This window comes from Arvicanthis niloticus, chromosome 6 (genome assembly GCF_011762505.2).
Source record: "Arvicanthis niloticus isolate mArvNil1 chromosome 6, mArvNil1.pat.X, whole genome shotgun sequence".
In the NCBI taxonomy this organism is placed as follows: Eukaryota; Metazoa; Chordata; class Mammalia; order Rodentia; family Muridae; genus Arvicanthis; species Arvicanthis niloticus.
In genome coordinates this window covers 44,046,176-44,068,272 of record NC_047663.1, presented here as the reverse complement: position 1 = coordinate 44,068,272, position 22,097 = coordinate 44,046,176, and the positions used below count along the sequence as shown (strand labels likewise).

At 47.9% G+C, this 22,097-nt stretch overlaps 1 protein-coding gene and 1 long non-coding RNA gene across 20 annotated transcripts in view; one reads left to right on the top strand and one right to left on the bottom strand.

The window, feature by feature from the left end:
* Myo18a (myosin XVIIIA) overlaps positions 1–22,097 on the top strand; it is a 100,342-nt gene that overhangs the window by 20,836 nt on the left and 57,409 nt on the right. Inside the window, exon 1 of one of the 17 annotated variants that reach the window (XM_076936249.1) lies at positions 15,793–15,826. The exons of the other annotated variants lie outside the window; for them this stretch is intronic. Within the exon in view, the coding sequence (XP_076792364.1) occupies positions 15,821–15,826 (6 nt within the window). The 5' untranslated portion in view covers positions 15,793–15,820. Of the gene's footprint in view, positions 1–15,792; positions 15,827–22,097 lie in introns of those variants that run through there. 17 annotated transcript variants of the gene reach the window in all.
* Positions 6,908–15,779, bottom strand: LOC143442743 (uncharacterized). 3 transcript variants are annotated; one of them, XR_013111178.1, is made up of 4 exons: positions 15,636–15,751; positions 10,309–10,440; positions 8,843–9,032; positions 6,908–8,567 (listed from the first exon to the last, which is right to left on the bottom strand). It is a non-coding gene; the product is annotated as an uncharacterized LOC143442743 (long non-coding RNA). The 3 variants fall into 3 exon arrangements; XR_013111179.1 differs by having other exon boundaries at positions 6,908–8,142; XR_013111177.1 differs by lacking the exon at positions 8,843–9,032 and having other exon boundaries at positions 15,636–15,779.

Genomic DNA, 22,097 nt, shown 5'->3' with positions numbered 1-22,097 from the left:
AAAGACTCAGGAGTGGAAAGGGGAGGCCTGAGGAGAGAGGAGGCTGGCCCTTTCCCATAAGGCCTTGCCTTGCCCAGCCCTGACATGAAACAGGAAGGGGAGTAGCCTCAGATTCTGTCGTCAGGTGGGGCCTGCCTACCAGCACCAGGTTCTCTGGTCCACTGGGACCATCCTTCACAGCAGGAGGTGACTCTCCTGAGTTTGTCAGCCATATCTGACTTCTCAACATTTCCAGGGCCTGGTTCATTTCTTGGTGACCTTTGTAGCTCCTGTGCCCTTTGTCCCCTGATCACATTTCTTCTCCCTCCCATTCCCATCTCTGTAAGGAGCTGACTCACTTCCTCCCCCTTAACTCCACTCACTGCCAGGCCCTGTGGCAAACAGGGTGTGTGCATGGAGGGAGATCTCACCCAGGACACGGCAGTAGGACTTGGAGGTCATCCTTGGCTCTGGAGCAGGAGATGGGGAGGAGGGGTGGCTCCAGGCCATAGGGGAACCCCCCGCCCCCCAGCCATTGTGCAGTCTGGATAGGGCATCAGGGAACACCTGCTTGTGTCACACTGTGGGCTTGTTTGGGGAGGAGACTGACAGCCCTGTGATGAAGGAGCCTGTGCTTTCACTAGAACTATAGGCTTCGGTAGAAAGCTAGATCTCAGCCCTGGGTGGCATGGGCTAGAGGCCAAGTGGTGACAGCACTGTCAGGCAGCTTGAGAACGTCATGACCCTTTGTGACACCCTGTCTCATGCACAGACCCATCACATTGAATGGACAGTATTTGGAGGTTTAAATAGGACCTTCTGGAGGCCCAGCAAGAGACAAAGATTTGATGTTGTCTCCTGTGTAAGTTCTTGCTGACAAGGCTCCGCCTCCTGCCCCCCTCTTTAATGAACTGGTTTGATTGTAGAATTGACTGATGGCAGAGGGCCTGTCTGGGCTGGCGTCTTCTACCTCACTCTCCCCTGAGCTGTCCAGGCTATAACAGCCTGAAGCTCAACACTCCAGGCCCTGGGGGGACCCAGTTTGTGCTGAGCCTGGCATAGCCTTGCATCCTCCTGAGAAGATGCCTCAGTTACCTAGGGTGAGCACAGGGTGGGATCAAGTCCTCACTCATTTGGATGTTCATTGAGGTTAAAAAGAAAAAAGGTAGGGACTGGAAAGATGGCTCAGTGGGTAAACAGAAGACTTGAGTTTTGATCAGTGTATGCACAAAAAAAGCCAAGTGTGTGGCATATGCCTGTAGTTCTAACACTGGGAGGCACAGACAGGAGGCTCATGGAGGCTTAGCACTAGCCAGCCAGACTAACTCATCAGTGAGCACCAGGTTCAGTGATAAACCCTGATAAACAGAAGAGCTAGGGAGAGGGGGTGCAGGGGAGGGAAGAAGACCTAGGCTGGAGAGATGGCTCAGCAGTTAGAGGTTACGGCTCTTGCAGAGGACCTGGGCTTGGTTTCTAGCATCCCATGCAGGCTCACAACCACTGTACCCCAATTCCAGGAGGTTCAATGCCGTCTTCCAGCCTCCATGGGCAACGGACATATATGTGGTGTATATACAAATGTGCAGGCAAAACACCAATATACATGAAATTAAAACAAAGTAAATCTTAAAAAAAAAAAAGAAGAAGAAGAAAAGGCAGAAAAATGATAGAGGAAGATCCTTTGCATCAGCCTCTGATCTACACACACAGGCATACACCACACATACACACACATGCATACACCACACATACACACACATGCATACACCACACATACACATGCATACACCACACATACACACACATGCATACACCACACATACACACACATGCATACACCACACATACACACACATGCATACACCACACATACACACACATGCATACACCACACATACACACACATGCATACACCACACATACACACACATGCATACACCACACATACACACACATGCATACACCACACATACACACACATGCATACACCACACATACACACACATACACATACATGCAGAGAGTAAGGTGAAGGAGTAGATATCAAGAGAGAAACTGGGCCACGGCCTTTGAGGCAGGGTGTGTTGGGGTGGGGGTGGGCACACGACTGTGGTCTGCCTTCCTGGAATCCAGTGACAGCAAACAGCCCTGTTCCCCGGCACTGGCATTGAGCTATGCCTGGCAGTGCCCCATGTACTGTGGCCTTGGAGTCTGACCTTAGGACTTTTAGATGGCAGGAGTTTCTTGTGTAGGTTGTGGGGACTGGAGAAAGTGAGGGGTGCCAGCCTGACCCCCACCTGACATGCCCGTTCCCTACCTAGCAGGAGGAAAACACACTGCACAGGCACATGGAGACCCCTCTGTGTTAGCTCAGACACTGTTGCTAGCTCATGCTCCACTGGACTCTGGCAGGATCCTTAGTGTGAGAATGGCCTAGGTACTGTCCATGTACCTCCGGCAGAGTCAAATACAATTTTGCTTTTAGCCGTCTGTCCTTCCTCCAGCTCTTCCCTTCTTTATCCGTATGAAGCTTCACAGCAGAGGAATAGGTCTCTGAGAAGGCAAGGCCGAGTGTTTCCACTTTACTTAGCCCGTTTGTGTTTTCTTCAATTGTAGGTGTTTCTTCTCTGCCATTGGAAGAGGGATCTTGCTGGGTGTGGTGTATATCTGTAATCTGTCATATCACTTGGGAATTGGAAGCAAAAGAATCAGGAGTTCAAGTTTAGTATTAGCTACATAGCAACTTTGAGGCCAGCCTGGGCTACATAAGACCTTGCCTCAATAAACAAACACAAAAACAACTAAAAACAAAAAGAGGGGCTGGAGAGGAGAGCCGACTCAGCGGTTAAGAACACTTGTTCTGGGGCTGGAGAGATGGCTCAGCAGTTAAGAGCATTGACTGTTGTTCCAGAGGTCCGAGTTCAATTCCCAGCAACCACATGGTGGCTCACAACCATCCATAGTAGGATCTGGTGCCCTCTTCTGGTGTGTCTGAAGACAGCAACAGTGTACTCATATACATAAAGTTAATAAATACTTCTTAAAAAAAAAAAAAAAAAACAAAAACACTTGTTCTTGCGAAGGATCAGGGTTCAGTTAGTACCTATATGACGGCTCACAACATCTATAAGTCCAATTCCAGGGAACCTAACACGCTCTTCTGACCTCTGCAGACACCAGGCACACACACGGCCCACATACAGATAGACAGACAAAACACTCATATACATAAAAAAATAAAAATAAAAAAATGTAAATGTACTCGACTTATTAAAACAGAATAAGAATGGGGGAGGGTTAACCTAATCTGTACCATGTGTTCGCTCAGTCCCTCCCATTCTCAAAGTCCTGTGTAGTCCCGTCCCCCCACTTGTACTGCTGCGGTAGAAGCAGAGGCATGTGCATAGGGGTTGGGTCAGGGGTTGGTTCTGTCTGTAGGAGCCGCCCCAGCTCTTCTGGGACAAGAAGAGGAAGGCAGCTCAGAGGAAAGGGCCCAGACATCAAGACTGATGTATGGTTTTGTATGTGTATTAAACTGCATTATAATATTTGGGTGATGTGTGGGCTTTCGTCTGGATTGCCTCTGGCTGAATGACCTTGAACAGATTCTTTCATTTCTTTGGGCCTTATTTCCCTCTACTATAAAACAAGAGTAACGATGGTGCTTATAAGTGTCATGAGGGCTGAGGGGCGTAGTGCATTTATAATGACTTTTAATAGCCCCTCAAAAACTATTAAAGTAGTTCCCCTCACCTCAGAGGGTAACAGACCTGAAGTGGATGTCCAAAACCTTGTGTATACTATGTCCTGTATATAAATATTTATGGTAAATTTTAATTTATAAATTAGGTGCAGTAAGAGGTTAGCAGTAACAGTAAGATAAAATAATCCTAACAGAACATTGTAATAACATTTATAAATGTCCACGTGCCGTGCTTGACACCAGGAATCTCAGCATTTAGAAGGGGAGGAGGAGGAGCAAGAATTCAAGATCACCCTGGAGCACATAGCAAGTTTAATGCCAGCCTGGGCTACATGAGACCCTGTCTTCAAAAAACAAAACCAAGCAAATGAGGAGCCGGATGAATTATTTGTTTCTGGAATTTGCCATTGAGTTGTTTTTGACTGCAGTTGACTGTGGCTAACTGAAACTGTAGCGGGCGGAACCAGGACTGAGAGGATGATGTCGGGGCGCCAGAGTGAGCCTCGCCGCCATCAGTCCACTTCTGAACCCCAGGAAGTGCTTGGTTTCTGGAGTGGAGACCATCTGCCTGCAGAAGTGCTGCAGGCTCTGTCCCTGTTAAGGACGCAGCTGCCTGGCGTCCTTTACTCATGTCCTCAGGCTAGTGCCTTTGCCCACAGTGTCCTTCCAGTGATGCTGGGGAAGCAGCCTGAGCTTCCTCAGGGCCACTCTGAGCATGGACGGCTTGCCCTGAGCTCCAACCTGCTCTTCATAGTTTGATGCAAGCTTTCAAATCCTGCTGGTTTTTCTTTGTCTGTCTGGTGCCAGTGCCTTTGAGCCCCAGGTTTTCTCCTGTTTGCTTTCTAGTTGGCAAGCTTGCTCTGCTCTTTGTTGTTATCTATCTCCATGCCTGTCTTGCTCCCAGCAGCCAGTCTCCAGTAGGGCTAAGCAAGAAGAGAGGCACAGAATTTAAAGGCAGCCCTTGCCTGCTCTCTCCTGGGTCATCCTCATCACACATAGGAGTTTGCTCAGACTCTCGTGTAGAGTTTCTAGCTAATGTAGCAAAGCCCTGAGATTCAGGTCCCGTGGTAGGATGTGCTAGCAGTCAGATCTGCTCTGCTGTCTCACTCTTCTGCGTACCCAGGTTTAGTAGAGCTTGTCTGAGTCACTCCAGCAGGTGCCCAGAGTCCATTGTCCTCTTCCTCATTTGCCTCATAAGGCTGTCTGGAGGGAGATGTCCAATTTGGCTCTCACTGCCCCGTGGCCAAAGTCCTGGCCTGGGACAAGGTGACTTCATTGCCTTTATTTGCCCTTAAAATAAACCTTGAAGTTTTCACTTAGGACCCTTTCTGGGGCATCACCAACGACTGTGAGTCCAGCAGCCAGTGTTCTGGTGGGAAACCCTCAGGCCACTACATTCCAGACATCTTACCCGGTGCCTGGCCCAGAGACTGTGGAAACAAGGACGGATTGTGCTGGACTGAGGGGCTTTCTCCCAAGCCAGGGAGCCTCGGGGTGGAGGCTGGCTTTCCTTCAGTCTCCTTCCAGCCCTGTGGCATCTGGCTTTGGCTGATTGGCTGGATGCTAATTGTGACTGCTCCCTCTCCCCCATTTCTTTTTGAGGCCCAGGGAACAAGGCTCCACACATGGGACAAGGGTGTAAGCAGGCTGTGGGCAGGGGTGAGAGACAATAGCAGCAAGTCAGGGACACCATCTGAAGGAAGCTTGGACAAGAATGACCTTAAGCAGCGTGGAGGGAAACCCCTGGGCCAAAACTGTCCAACAGAACACGCTGAGAAATAGAAATGTTCTGTGGTCATATGGCTACTGAACACTTGGAACGTGACTTGAACAAAAGAGAAGCAGAACTTTACATTTTATTTGATTTCAATACAAAATATTCCTGGTATTTTTAATGTAACTTAAATTTAAATTGCTTTCATGGCCACGGGCTACTGTATTGAACACTACAACTCCAGACGGCTCCTAGAAGTGTGGGGTGGGGGCAGGGAAACAGTTCTTACTTCTTACAGTCTTATCTCCTTCTGCAGAGTGCTCCCCCCCCTCCAACCCCTCCAGGCTGAGCCTGGTGGCATTTCCCCTTCCTGTCAGGAAGAAAGGTTTGTTCTCTGGCAATTTCTCCACTTCACCAACTCTGGAATCCTGATGCCCTAGGGACAACAGGTCCCTGGCAATGTGCCACCATACTGTGGCAGTGCTTCCCCACCTTGCCAAGCGTGACTCTTGCCCAGCTTGGTAACACACAGGTGCTCACATGCCCAATGGGTTTGGCGGGCTCTGCACATGGGGGCGGGGGCAGAGCCGAGGTAGGTAAAGCAGAAGCCTCTTCCTGCTTCTGTGAAGATTGGGCCCAGCTTTGTTGTTACTTCAAAGGGTTCTAGAAACAGGCCCAGTAAGGACCTCTAGAAGTGAGCACACAAATCTTCAAATACAGGATCTGTGTGCCCCCTACCCCCACCCCACCCCCATTTAGGGGAACCTGAGAGGAGAGTGCCTGAAGGAGCCTCTCTGACTTTGAGAATGAGTTCTACAGGATGCCAGCTCTCACACCCTGGAAGACCTTTCTTGGGCTTTATTAAATCAGTGTGGCTGACCCTTAAGCTGGTTTTCCTTTATTCGTCTGTGGAAATAGAGAAAAGCGGTCATTTATATGAAAAGAGCACAATGCTTCATTGTGCTTGTTCTCAAATGTCAGCCAGACAGGATGGGATGTGAATATAGTGACTGTGGTGTAATTAGTAGACTCAGACCCAAGTCTCCGTGAGATTTGAGGCAGAGCCTGGTGAAATTGTCAAGACTGGTCCTGGGCTTTGAGCCTTGTTGGAAATTGGAAAGGCAGAGATGTTTGGAAATCCCCAGAGCTGGAGGAAATCCCCAGGGGCTGAGAATCCCTAAAGAGAAACAGTACCCATGGAGCCACCAATCAGGTGGCCTTTCCATACATCCAGGATCTGACTGTTTAGTTTTGGGGGTAAACACCTGTTCTTGATAGAGAAGGCAAAAATGGTGCGCTAATACAGGGCTCTGAGCAAACCTTTGGATGTGTAGAACTGCAGTCTGGTGGTGGAATGGAGGGGACCCGGAGTGCTCATCCTTGGGTCTTCAGGACAGAGATCTGGGACTGCTCTTCCTATGTCCACTGACTCTACTGACTGCTTGTCTCAGGCTGCACTCCACTATGAAACTCAAGGCGTGGCTTGAATCTTTGAACTATAAACTCAGGTATTCATTCATTCACTTTATTCTATCAGTTAACACCAAATATCTACGTGTGGGAACTATTTCAGGTACTGAGGGTAAGTCAGTAATGAAAAAAAATGGAGGCGCCTAGCTCATCTTTGCACCTTCTTTGCCATCTCTCTCCTGGGTGAGGGGCCATCTTGCTGCTGCAGCCCCCCTGAAGCCTGAGCTCCCCGGGACGCTTGCTGCGGGCGGGCCCAGCAGAGGTGAAATCCTGCAGCCTTGGCTATGCCAGCAGGTCCATGAGAAGGGGAAGGCTGCCCTCTGCCGGGATCTGGTGGCACTGTAGGGCGGAGTGGCTCTGGGGCTCCAAGCGCATGCGCTGAACGTGGCTCCACCCATGCGCTGGCGGCTAGGCGGAACAGGAAGTACAGCAATAGTCAGGTCTGCGGTCGATTTGGCCACCGATGGCTCCCGGTGTGTAGACTTTTGGTGTGTAGACAGTACAGGTTTCCTTTTTACCTGCCCCTCTTGAGGTCATCTCTAGGCTTCTTTAAGGAGTTTGGCTGCTTCCCTTTCGGAATCCTTTGATCACTTAGTGCCTTTAAGATATGGAAGCACCCCAGCTCCAGTGTTTCCTGTAAATACTGTGTTTAAAGCTGGTGTTGAGGAGCCTCAGAAGTCCTCTGATGGGGTGCACCTGACACGATTGGTGTCTGGCGCTCTCCTACCCAGGAAGCATAGGTTCTGTGGGCTTTCCCCAGTTTTTAGGGCTAAGTGCATAAAACAAGGCTCCCTACAACTTCTTTAAACAAAAGTTCCATTTGTTTTATGTTATTAGATACTGTAAATTAGTAATACAAACATGTAATTGGTACTCATTTATGGAAAGAGTGTTAATAGATTCTTCTTGTAATGATTTATTATTTTTTTATGTGCACTGGTGTTTTACTTGCATGTATGTCTGTGTGAGGGCATCAGATCCCCTGGACCTGGAGTTAAAGGTAGCTGTGAGCTACCGTATGGGTACTGGGAATTGAACCTGGGTCCTCTGGAAAAGCAGTCAGCATTCCTAACTGCTGAGCCATGTCGCGGCCCAATAGATTCTTTCACATTTACTTATTATTTGTATGTGTGTGTAAGCATGAACATGCTACAACATACATGAATGAGTTGTTGTGGACTTGCTTCTCTCCATCATGTGGATTCTGGGATCAAACTCAGATTGTCCAACTTGGTGGCAAATGCGTTTGCCCACTAAGTCTTCTCAGCCTGAAAGACTGAACAAAAAAAATGTTTGTTTAGAGAGAGGGTCTCACTGTGTATCACTGCCTGGACTGGATATGTAAACCAGATCGGCCTGGAGATCCACCTGCCTCTGTCTCCTGAGTGCTGGAACTAAAGTTGTGGGCCAACATGTCCAGCCTGACATATGTGTGTATATGTATGTGTGGTGTATACACACATATGTATATATACATACATATTTATTTACAAGAGTTTTGATCGTCAGGAGGAACTAGGGACAGTTGGGGCTAGGGAATTGCTCTCAGTAAGGCTTTTAAAGAGAACCTCAGTTTTAGTGCTTCCACCCTGCATATTTACTGATAAACCAATTATCTGTAATAGCAGCACTTGTGGAGCTGAGTAAGATCACTGTGAGTTGGAAGCCAGCCTGAGTACTTATTGTAGTGGGATCCCATTCCTGCAAATAAATAGATGAAAAACCAAATAAAGCCCCTCTCTTTTATGGATAAATAAATAAAAGCCCCTCTCTTTCATGGTCTGGCTCCAAACTGTACCCTGTATGGCTGACTCCCTCACCAAGAGAAATTCCCATCCTCTGAACTTTCCCAGAACTTTGTTGGTGCCCCTTGCAGGAGGAGCACATTCTTACTTCAGCTATAACTATTTGGTCATTTTTTTTTTTTTTTTTTTTGGAAGAGGTCAGAAGCTAAGTCACTACTTTATGCCACTCACCCATCCTCATATATGCCTCATCTCTGAGCAGAGTCCAGGAGTGGGCGAGCGTTGAGTCGCCACCACAGACATCTCACCATGACAGCTCAAAGGATAGTTGTCCAGAGATGGAAACATTCCATCCAGCTTATTATTGTATCTTCTAGATGAGTTGGGTAAATCCAGTGGCTCGTTGAATGCCTACTGTGTGCTTGGTGTTGGAGAGCAGGACAGCTTTGAGTAAGTCTTTTAGGAAGATATAAAATTAAATATACACCCAGCACTAACAACCAGAAAAGTGACTTATTCAAGTGTGTGTGTGCGTATGTGTGTGTCGGGAAAGACTGTACTGGGTCTTGAACACAGGGCTTCAAGCACACTAGGCAAGCACTCTACCACTGAGCAACAGCCCTCCAAATTTATTTTGATTGAGTAAAACTGAATTAATTAGGGATTACTTACAGACTGATGGACACGGGACAGATGGACATGTTTTTCTTGAGGCCACCAATCTGTCCCCAGCATATTTTATCTGGCTCTAGTCCGTGACATAATTGTTGTAAACCTAGGTTCTGAGTGCCACCCCGAGTTTAGCTCCATGGCCAGATAACAGAAAGACGTGGACTAGAGGAGAGTCAGGGAAAGCTGTATGCTTGTGTGTATTCTGCGTTCCCTTATCAGGGTTTCTGCCCGTCTCAGCAAGCACCATCCAGCTGTGGGTAAGACGGCATGTTTTGCTATAGTCTGACAGGTACAGCAAGTAAACAGCAGCTTGCACACAAGGTGGAGTTGACTCTCGCTAAAGGACCAGTCTCTACAGATGGCAAATGAACGAGGCAAAAGTGGTCCTGATGGAAGAGCAGGCTTAGACATATGGCATCAACCGATAGCCATCCAGAACATGAACTTGGGCTCTGTAGTCACAGCACACACACAGTGAACTCCAGTGAGTTCAACCGTATGCTTGTGCAAGACATTATATTGGCCTAAGATTATTGAAAATTGTATTTTAGGTATTATTATATGTTGTGCACACTGTACACTGTGCTTCCACGGAGATAGATTGTATAGAATGGTACAGAGGTTCCCTCCTCTCCACGGGAGACGTGTTTCAAGATATATAGTAAATGCGCAAAAGCTTGGCTAATACTGAGTCCTAGAAATAATATATTTTTTCTGTTTGTATACCTATGATAAAGTTTAATTTATAAATTAAGCACAGTAAGAGATTAACAGTAAGTAATAAAATAGCAGCAGTAATAATAATATGGTGTGATTAAAGGTTACGTACATGTCAACTCTCTCAAAAAGTCTTACTGTGTTCTCACCTATAGGAAGTACTTTTCAGCTTCTCTCTGGCAAATCTGAGTTTCTGGCCTTACCGCTCACCCCTTAGGGGGAGAATTTATTTATTTAACAGTCTAGTGAATGAATCAAGGGTTTTAAGCATGCTAGACAGGTATTCTACCACTGAGCTACCTTCTCACCTCTGAGGTCGTTATTAAGTAGAGTTATTGTTCCTTGAACACAGCCCCGGGATCCTGTGATAGTCTGCCTCATAACCAGGGCGGCTACTCAGTGACTTCTGGACAGATGGCATTCGTGGTGCAGATTCATATCTAGGAAAGAGTGGGATGATGGGAAATTTCATCATGCTTCTCAGAATTACATGTAATTTAAAACTTATAAAAACTTTATTTCTGGGGTCGTCTAATATTTTCAAACTGTGATTAACCTCAGGTAGCTCAAAGTGTAGGCCATGAACCCGCACAGAGAGGGAGTGCTGTAGATGCAGAACCACGGGTACTATATACTTGCTGAACAATGGTAGGAGTTTTAGGAGATTTATTTATTTATTTATTTTTTGTGTGGGTGGGCATTTTGCCTACATGCATGTCTGTGCACCACGTGTGTGCCTGGTGTCTGTGGAGGCCAGAATTGGGCATAACTCTTCTGGGGCTGGAGTTAGAGACGATTGTAAGCCGCCACATGGGTGCTGGGACCTGAACCCGTGTCCTCTGGAAGAGCAGTAGCCAGTGTTCCTCACTAGTGAGCCATCTCTCCAGCCCCAGAAGTTTTTGACTGTATTCAATTCTGGTATTGTGTGATGAGTTTAGAATCTATTGCTACATAATACGTGACTCTCCATATGTAACAGAGAACCACACCAAGTATGTAGGTATAGATACTGAGCACTGTGGTTTTAAATGATAATTTAAGTTATGTTAATCCTGTGGTTACCACCTACAATTTAATTTGTCAAGCATAAGCTTATATGTACTGTCTTCTAGTCTCACAACAACTACACAAGGCAAGAATCATATTTTACTGCTGTGAGGGGCGGGGCGGGGCTGGTGGCAACTTGAAGAAGTGGAATAATTCTGTCTCAGGTCAGACAGGAAGAGCGAGGCTGCCCTGGGGTTCAGCCCCAGGGGTATGTTGTTGCTCCATCTGCTTTTGCACTACACCTCTGGGTGGGCCTTTTATTTTTTATCTTTTCGTACACCCCAGAAAGGTATGTTAAAGAAGACAGAACTATAGGTGGGTCTCGAGGAATGGGGAGGGCTGGGCAAGGTGGAGGGGCTGGTGGTCGTGTGGACAGGGAACGTGGGGAAGTTTACATGAATGGGATCGCATGAGAGAATGAAGGGGAGTCAGGCCTGCAAGTCCTGGGGACTTCCTGTCTTCCTCCTCCTGGCACTGGGATCAAAGGTGTGCACCACCACTGCCTGGCTGATTTGATGGGTGTTTTGCTACACAGTTGTCTGTGGACCGTGTGCATGCTGTATCCATGGAGAAAAGGGAGTCAGATCCCTGGAACTAGAGTTACAGATGTGAGCTCCCACGTGGGTGCTGGGAATCAAACCCAGATCCTCTGAAGAACAGCTTCTCTTAACCACTGAGCGATCTCTGCAGCTCCTGAGCCTGAGTCTTTCCATGGTTCCTGGGATCTAACTCAGGTCCTTATACTAATACAGCACGCACTTTACTAAGCCATCTCTCTGTCCTTGCTTAAAATTTTTTTAGATTTATTTATTATGAATTTTTTTATTTATTTTAGATAGGATCTCATTGTGTAGCTCCTGGAACTCACTCTGTAGACTAGGCTCCCCTTGAGCTCACAGAGATCCAAGCCTCTGCCTTCAGAGTTCAGGTACCCCACCATACCTAGCTTATTTAGTCTTTATTTGTATTTTATTTTTTATTTTATGTGTTCAAGATAGGGTTTCTCTGTTTAGCCCTGGCCGTCCTGGAACTTGCTCTGTAGACCAGGCTGGCCTTGAACTCAAGAGATCCACCTACCTCTGCCTCCCAAGTTCTGGGATTAAGGGTATGCACCACCACTGCCAGGCTTCTATTCTTATTTTATGTGTATCAATGTATTTGTATGTATGTGCATCATACATACATGGCTGATGCCCTTGGAAGTCAGAAGAAAGTGTTGGACTCACAGATGGTTATCAACTGTCATGTGGGGACCAAACCTGGGGTCCTTTGCAAGAGAGTGCTCTTAACCCTGAGCCAACTCTCCAGCACCTTTCTCCCATTTTTAAGATAACAGTATTTACATTTTCCCCTTTTATTTGTGTGTGTGTGTGTGTGTGAGAGAGAGAGAGCCAGAGGTGGACACTGGGTGTCTTCTTCAATCCTTATGTTATGTTTTTGTTTTGAGATAGGGTGTCTCTATTAGCCCTGGCTGTCCCAGAACTCACTATGTTGATGAAGCTGGTCTCAAACTCACAGAGATCTATTTATTTCTAATTCCTGTGTACTGGGATTAAAGGCATGCACCACCATACCTGGCTTTCCTCAATCATTCTTTAGTAGAAATTTACATATTTAATATGTATGCATCTGTGTACCTTTGTGTGTGTTATGTACATATATGTATGAGCAGAGGCCCTGGAGTTAAAGGCATACAAATGACCACCCTAGGCATGCTTGAGCACACATACATACACATATGTGTTCATGCATACATGTGAGTGTACACACATGTACTCATGCATGTATATGTATGTGCACATGTGTCTATGTGAGTATATACCACATGTGTGAGAGTACCCACGGAAGCCAGAAGAGGGCACTGGATCCTGGCAACAGGAGTTACAGGTGGTTGTGATGACTTGCGTGCTGGAAACCAAACTCTGGTCCTCTGGAAGAGCGGGAAGTACTCTTAACTTTGGAGCCATTTCTCCAGCTCCTATTTTGGATTTTTTAAAATGTGCGTCCTAGGGTTTTGAACTCACGTCCTTATGCTGACACAGCAAGTGTCATTACTCATTGAGACACCTTCTCAGCTATTATTTACACTTTGTTTATAGGTACCCTCCCTCACGTGCTGGAGATAGAACCCAGGAACTCAAACATGCTAAATAAATACTCTATCCCTGAGGCCCAGCACTGGACGGTAGTTTTAGAACTTTGTATGCATTAAATCTTCTACTCTATGCTAACTCTATGCTATAGGTACTATTATTTCTCCTACCTTACTGATGAAAAAAATTGAATTATAGAGTAGTGATTACTGTATATAGTTACTATGTGAAAGAGCCTAGATTGAACCAGAAAGTGTGGCGTAAACTGTGAACACATCTTTTCAAGCTCACTTGATGTGGATGCTGCTGGTCCAAGGATCAACCTTTGAGAACTAAATTTTGTTTGTTTGTTTGTTTGTTTTTAATCCCATACTCACCTCTTATTGACTGGGAACTAGTACAAGCATGATCTTCAGTGTAGAGGTGCAGGGAATTAAAGTCATCTGTCCATGGCTACACAGACCACCCACCCATGCATCTGTCCTTCCATCCATCCTTCTATCCACCCAACAGTTGAGCACATTACTACTAGGCTTTTAGCTCAATGGCCTTGGTTTAAGCCAGAATCACCAGGAGCCTGGCTTGGGGGCACACACCTGCAGTCCCAGCTTCAAGAGCCTGAAACAGAAGGATCTCAAATTCAAAGCCAGTCTGAGCTGCTTAGCCAGATTGTCTCAAAAACAAAACAACATACTAAGCATGATGGCATATGCCTGCATTCCCAGCATTTGGGAGGCTGAGGCAGTAGGCTTCAGTGAGGGTTTGAAGTGGCCTGGGCTATATAATGAGTTCCAAGTCAGCCTGGGCCATAAAGTGGGAGTCTTTCACAAAAAGCCAAAACCAGTGCTGGAGAGAGGGCTCAGTGGTTAAGAGCCTTTGTTTTTCTGGCACAGGACATGGGTTTGGTTCCCAGCACACATGTGGTGGCTTGCAACGATCTACAACTCCTGTTCTGGGAGATCTGACGAGCTCTTCTGACTTCCTTGGACACCTGGCATGCATGAGGTATACATACACAAATGCAAACTAAACATTTATACACATTTAAAACAAACAAAAAACACCAAAAGAATTATCTGGGACGTTTTAGAAATCCCAGTGCTTAGGGCTCCTTCCCAGACCAATTAAATCAGAAACCGAGAGGGAGACAAGGAGGCCTAGGCGTTATATCCTATGTTAAAACCTGAATTCTGAAGCATTCAGGGCTTCAGTGAGCATTGCTGTGCTCAGAGGAGCCCAAGAAACCTTTGACAGTTGCATTGTCCCTAGGAAGAAGTACCACTTCCCTAGAAAGCAGAGAGGTGTGCTTCCTGACAGCCTGTGTACGGGTGTGCATGTGTGTGGGGGATGGTAAGACTAGGTGACTTACACAGTGTCATGTAGAAAGATCACAGAGACCTGGCAGTGCTGTCTCGCACCTTTGATACTAGCAGTTGTGAGGCAGAGGCAGGCAGGTCCCTGAGTTCAAGGCCAGCCTGGTCTACAGTATGAGTTCCAGGACATTCACAGCTATACAGAGAAACTGTCTCGGAAGTAAAAACAAATAAATGAAAGGCAGGAGAGCTGGGTTTGGTCCTTCCGGGCAGTTCTTATCATTCTCTTCCCTGAGAATGTAATAGCTACAGGACCATGGTGCTTAGAACTGACCGGGTGGGTGACAAGCTTGGTTTTTTTTCCAATCCCTCCCTCCCTGGAAAGGAAGAAGGAAGTGATGACTGTCTCCATTTTCCACAGACACTTGGCAGGCCATGTCTTTCTCCCAGTACCCAGCGTATCTCTGGTAGTGTTAACTAGAGCCAGGCCGGGGTTTCTAACAAGGAACACAAGTTCGTCACTGACAACCATTGTTTACTGGCCAGACACCCCCAGTTCCCTCCATTTGCAGGGCTGAGAACTCCCCACCCCTCCCCTCCCCACCCACCACACTCTCCTCTGCCTGTGCAGCAGCTGGCTGGTGTGTGGGAGAAGGAAATGTGGATGAAGGAGAGCATTGATTCTCTCTGCATGTCTCCCAGGCCTCTATTCTAATGAGGCAGCAGCAGGAGGCTGCACTTAGGCTGATCTTGTAGGTCTCTGCTCTTGCTGGACCTTACAGGATCGCTGTGAGGTTGCTGCCTGGGCCTGGTGTGTGTGGCATGGCATGTCACATTGAATACAGTACTTAGATGGCATAGTTAGGCGTAGGATTGAAAAGTACACTGTGCTGTGATTGAGTTCACGCATGCTGGTATGTGTGTGTATGTGAGCGTGCATGTGCTAGTCTCAATCTTGGCCTGTGGGGCCGGGGGCTGCAGGTCTCAAATTCCTTTGCTATTTTTAGGGGCCATATCAGCTCAGCTGTCCAGGAGCCTGAGTGTGTGTCAGAAGGAAAGTGCCACCCTTCCTGTCTCCTGTCCCTAACCCCAGGACACTGTCTGTCACCAGCCCATGCCCTTATTTGAAGAGCCTCTTCTCCCTCCTACCCAGACCCCGTTGCTCTCTGGCTGTGGACATACCTGGTACCCGCAGTCCTCTGGCCTCTGCTGTCTCCACAGCTCTGGCAGGGCTGGGCAGCTGCAGCGGGAGGGGCCTGGGAGAGGGAGGGGACCAGGGGCGGGGCTGCAGCCTGTGCTATTCTGAGCTGCTAACGGGAGCAGCAGAGAGAGGAGACTCCTTGCTCTGGGCTGCTCCAGGCCAAGCCATGCGGGTGAGTGTCCTTCTGACCCCAACCCCGGAAATGTCCCAGCCTCTCCACGATGTTTCCTCATTTAGGAAAGGAAGGCGTCTTGTTATTTCCCCAGATGTGGTAGAAGTAGGTGGAGAGGAAGGGGTGGAGCTGCCTTGGGGCTCCTCTCTCAGTCACTTGGTTGAAAGGGCAGTCCATGGCCCCAAGCTGCCTCAGAGCCCCTAAGAGGCAAGGCACATTCTGGGTCTGACTCATGATTTGGGGAGCTTTGGTGGGAAACCATCTTCTAAACCTCAGTTTCCTGGGGCTGCCTCCACCACCCCACAGACTGAGGCACGCCTTCCCCACAGTGATGACTGCCGGGAAGCTTTTATTTCTTCCAGAGCCTAGGAACCCAGGCATGTCTTTGGAGAACTTGGTCCTGCTTTGGGCTGGTATAGTAGCCCCCCTGTGCTCTCTTACTCTGGACTAGATGGGAAAGATGGCCTTGACAGAGGCTGGTCCTTGGGGTTTGCTGGAATCTTCTTACTGTCTGTCCTCAAGAAGAACCCAGCATGGCCTCTTCCGTTCCATGCCCAGGATACTTAGAAGAGACACACATGGCATCTCAGAGATGCCCTGTCTGTGAGCCTCTTTATCTTAATTTAAAGAAAACTTTTTATCTTTAATCATTTGTGTGTGTGTGTGTGTGTGTGTGTGTGTGTGTGTGTGTGTGTGTGTGTACGCGCCCGCCCCTGTGTGCCTTGGCTTGTATGTGGAGGTCAGAGGACAACTTGTGGGAGTTAGTTCTCTCCTTCCACTGTGTGAGCTCTGAGGACTGAACTCAGGTCCTCAGGCTTTATCAACAAGCCTCTTTCCCTCCTGAGCCATCTTGCCAGCCCATGACTCTCTTTTAGCAAATTATTCCAGAGAAGTAAGTTGCTTCAAAAAGCAAGTGAGGAGAGGCATAGCTGCCTCCCAGGCCATCCACTCTGCTCCTCCAGCCACTGAGGGTAAGGTTTTCGATGGAGTCAGCAGTTGGCAGAGTGAGCTGGCCTGGTGCGGAGGTGTATCAGAAGCCTGAGATGTGCCCATAACATTTGTATCTCTCTGTGCCTGAAGAACTACCCTGTCCCAGCTGCCAAACTGGCACCGCTGTGGAGGTGTGTGGGGGCAGAGCAGGATGGTACCAGAGGAAATTCTTCACTCGGGGAGCTGGGTGCTTCCTGCTCTAGCCTTCTCCCTACCCTATCCTGCATACCCAGGCCCCCAGCACCTTATCTACCACAGATTCAGGGCCATGGGAAATGGCACTAGTGTATGGCAAAGTGCCCTGCAGAGGAGCCTTGAGTGTCCTCAGAGAGGGGAGGCCTCCAGCAGGCCTGGCTGCCTGTCTGAGGAAACCCTGGCCCTTCTGCCACTGAGGCGGCAGGGGCAGGAAGCTGTCCTGTGGCACCTGCTTCCTCCAGGGGGGTGGGCAGTGGCCCAGGGTTCTCTGTTGCTTTCTGTTCCGCCCTGCTGTGGGGGAAGGCTCTGCTAGAGGCTGGCTCCGAGGGCTAGCTCTTCTTCCTCTCCTCCTTTGGCTGGCAGTGTGGCCTTCAGGCCCTTTCCTGTAGAAATCCCCTTTTTCCAAGCAGCTTTGTAGAGTGGTCATGAGTGGAGAACCGTGGAAACTACTGCTTTCTACCCAAGCTGTTGCTCTAGCCACTGATGTGGAAGGCCCACAGAATAGGTGAACAAGGTGGGGAGAGCTGACCACGGTCCCTTAAAGTAAGCTAAAGGCTTGGTAAAGGGCAGATCTAAGTGTGCATTTTAGATCTGTCACTTGCTGTCATGAGGCCATAGCAAAGTCGTGTGATCTTCTGGGTCTCCCTTTGCTCATTTGTAAAGCAAGACTTATGCTGGTGTCTACTTCAAAGGGATGTTGTGAGCATTAAATGGGACAGTGCTTGTTAGGGATTGAGCACAGTGCCTAACACCAAGAAGATGCTCAATAAAGATGTACCATTGGCTGGGTCTGCTGCTCAGTGGCGGATGGCTTGTCTAGCATGGTGAGGCACTGGGTTTGAGTCCCAGCACTGCAAAGAAGTTACTGCCATTGCTGCTGTTCTTTCTTCCCTTCCCTGTTCCTCAGGTAAATGGGTGCTAGGGTGAGGTTGCCAAGGGGAGATTCTCCTGAGAGCTCCCTTTTGTGCCTTGAAATGGGGATGAAGAGGGAAGAGCATTGCCAATGTTGGCACAGGGCAACAGGCTGGAAACTTACCTCCGCCACTGATGGCATTTCGGTTCCCTCTACACACAGTCTCTGTCTTGGAGTTACTTGCTGTTTTGGGGACTTGGATGTCTGGCTTAGACATGTACCACTTAACAACATCCGTCCAGGCTGGGCATTCCTGGCCTGAGGGGATGCCCAGTGGGTATGATTATTCTCAGGGTCTTTAAACTGCCCTATTTCTTTCTTTTTCTCCTCTCCTCTCCTCTCCTCTCCTCTCCTCTCCTCTCCTCTCCTCTTCTCTTTCCCTCCCTCCCTCTCTCTCTCTCTCTCTCCTTCTCTCTCTTCTTTTCTTTCTTTTTCTTTTTTGAGATATTTTTTTATGCATTGACGTTTTGCCTGCATGTATATCTGTGTGAGACTGTCACATTCACTGGAGCGGGCATTACAGATGGTTGTGAACCACCATGTGGGTGCTGGGAATTGAAGCTAGGTCCTCTGGAGAGCAGCCAGTGCTCTTAACCCCTGAGCCATCTCTCCAGCCCCATCTCCCCTTTCCTTAACACAGTGTACTGTGGTAGCTAAGGGAGGGTTGCGAGTGCTGACACAGGGGGAGGGTAAACCCCAGCACTGTCTCCCTGAGTGACGGGTGCCTCTGGGGCCCAGGGGAGACAGTGCTTCAGCACATTTCTCCCCTTTGAAAACAAATGCTTCTAGCTATTATCTCTTTTTCTTTTCCCTTTTTTATTGACTATTTAGCCATCTTTACAATAAAAACAAGCTGTAAGTAACAACTGCACAGCAAAATAAATAGCAAGGGTGTCTACTGTGTTTAATTTACAACATTTACAAAATTATTATGATCACCATTTGCATGCTATTTATGTTCTCGTTCTTTGTGATTGATGTCACTTTGTGTGGAATTTTCCATATGGTTTCATTGTCCACATCTTTGTCGGTGTACATGGCAGCATACCCATGTGTTGGGCTAAAGCCGCTGTTTCCCTAGCCAGCTCATTCCAGTCCCTTGGGCTGTTTGCAGTTTGACTGTCCTGTAGAGTGCATCTCTGAAAAAGTGCTTGCACGAGCTTGTGGGTTTTCTTTTCCTCTTTGTTTCTTGACGTCAGCTCATTGGGCATACATTCCTGCAGATGGGCTGGCAAGGCCAGAAGGGATGCATATCCCTGCCTTCCTCATCCTGGTCCCACGGCCAGGAGTTTGCTATTGATTTACCGGTGCTAAGTTTGGAAGTTACACGTCTCTTGTTAGTGTTATATCTCTGAGAATCAGGATGAGCAAGGCTTATTCTCTGTCATGTGTATGGGGCAAAGCTTTGGGCCCAGAACCCTGCCTCCACTTCCATTTCCTTCATTGTCATATGACTGACAACTTGTCAAAGCCTAATGGTGTGATGGGTAAGAGAGAGTCCTGGCCAGGAGGAAATCCCAGTCAGGGGATGCCATCGTTACCAAGACCCCTCCTGGCTGCGAATGCCAGCTCTGCCACCTAACTGAGGAGCCGCTCAGCAGTGCTCTCTTGTCCTTCTCTGTAAGCCGGTTGCTGTGAGGAGTGTGAGCAGTGAAATGACTCAGGGGAGAATGCTCAGGGGGTGATTTTCCTTCCCATTCTTCCAAGGGAGGAAGGAGGTCAGAAGTGACACAGAGAGAGAGATGGCAGGGTCCCAGAAGGTGATGGGGACATACTGGAGTCTTCCTTTTGTAGCTTCAGAAACTTAGTTTGGAAAAATTAGACACAAGTGCAGCCACACTGCCTGCCTGTGCACTGGCTTGAGCCAGCTCTCCTGGGGCTCGACACCGAGGAAGAAAAGACAGTGAAGGAGGTGGTATAGATTTTGGAGTTGGATCAACTTTAGTTTAAATCCAAGCTCCACTTGGTAGGTGGCAGCAGGAAGATGAAGAGTTCATGCTCATTGTTGGCTGCACATTTGATTGCAGCAGGTATAGGCAGTATGAGATCCTGTCTCAAAATAAAACAAAACCACCCCCCCCAAAAGAACAAAATCCAAGCCCCATCGTATATCATCTTTGTGACATAATAGCTTTCAGAATTTTTTTCCTGGTCAGCAAAATAAAATAATGATCCCATGTTAGATGATTACATTAGAAAATCCGGGTTAGCTGGGTATGGTATACATACGTGTAATTTCAGCATCCAGGAGGGCTAAGGCAAGGTAATCACAGCAAGGCAAACCTGGTCTATATAGTGAATTCTAGGCCAGCCTGGGCTATATAGCAAGACCCTGTCTCAAAAGAAAAACTAAATAATAAAATAAATTAGACTAAGAAGATGGCTCCTTAGGTAACTGCTGTACAAGCATAAGGACTGAGTTTGCGTTCCAAGCACTCATGTGGCGAGTAATGTGTACCTGTAACCCACAACTGGAGAGTGTGTAACCCACCACTGGAGAGTGTGTAACCCACCACTGGAGGGTGTGTAACCCACCACTGGAGAGTGTGTAACCCACCACTGGAGAGTGTGTAACCCACCACTGGAGGGTGTGTAACCCACCACTGGAGGGTGTGTAACCCACCACTGGAGAGTGGAGACAGATGAGAGTTGTCAGCCAGCTAGGCTAGTCAGAAAAGTGAGCTCTGGATCCATTGACAGACTCTGCCTCAAACATTTTTAAGTGGAAGGGCTGGTGAGTTGGCTCAGTGGCTCAGTGGCTCAGTCAGCGCTCCTCAGCCTAACAGCCTGAGGAAGCTCCTCAGGACTCACATGGTTGGAGAGAACCGAGTCTGCCAGTTATCTTCTAATCATACACGCACCATGGTGCATGTGTGTGTGCACATGTATGCACACAGACACATATAAATAAATGTAATAAAAATTAGATGGAGACGTGATTGAGAAAGGCATCCTGATGTTAACCTCTGGCCTCTGCACTTTTCTGCATGAATGAATACACCCACATCCACATACAAATAAGTGAATGGAAGAATGAATGAATGGATGGATGAAAGGAAGAATGAATAGGTAATTAGGGAAATTTATGTTAAATACTTTGTATAAAGCCCATTCCAGTGTAGGCATTCCTTATTCAGTAGTTACTGCTAGAAATGGCTGAAGTTACAGGAGCAGAAATGTGTCAGTCTGGGGCAAGAGTCCTTCTCTCTGGGAGCCCTTGATCCACACAGGGAGAAACGTGTTTTCACATCTGGAGTCATAGCTGCAGAGGCATTGCCATCAGCTCTGGGGCCGGAGTTCCTTCTCTGTTCCTTATTAAATAAAGATGGCCTGCCCCTGGTCCCAAAAAGCTGAAAGAAAGAGAGGAGAGATTCAGGGAGTCCTCTCCCAAGGCACAGAGCCAGCTTCCTCTGGGGAGATCCCCACATACTATCAGAGTGATACTCCCTGGAGTAGCCGGTGCGGAGGGGTGAACCAGATGTCTAGTGGCCTTCTGGGTCATATGGAACCTCCCTAGACAAGTAGGGAAATGTAGACATGAGTTCAAGGACCAAATGAGTCGGTTAAGTGTAAAACCTGTAGCATATTAACTGGATACTAAGAGGGAAAACAACAGATTAAAAATTGGGCTAGGGTGTAGCTCATAGGTGGAGCCCTTGCCTCCTGTGTGTGAGGCCCTGGGTGCCACCCCCAGCATTTCAAAACAAAACTGATTTCTAACTGTTTATTTATCACAGTCAGCTATGGGGCAAACCAGATGGTTAGTTCCACAGAATCTAAGTAATCCTTTGGTGAAGCCTCTCCTGAGCAAGGGCGGACTCTGCTGCTGGACCTGCAGATAGGAAAGATAAAAGTCCACAGACCTCTCCTTCCTGCCAGGCAACTTGGTTGCAGGTGGGAGGCAGGGGTGCTGGGGTCCTGAGGCAGCTTGCTTAGTCTCCCTCTGGGAGACTCAAGGGCATGAGTGGCTCTGGCTCGCCATCTCCCTCCCTGACTCCTACAGTCCTGGATCTGGTGGCGACTTTATTCATTATCTAGACCAGTCCAGTCCCTAAGTCTCCAGTCAGTCTCCAGAGGGGTAAAGTGGCTTATTTGAGGACACACAGCTTCCCAGTTTAGACGGTCTCTGTCCGACACCACCTTGCCTCCGTTTTCTTCCCACAGTTTACTTCT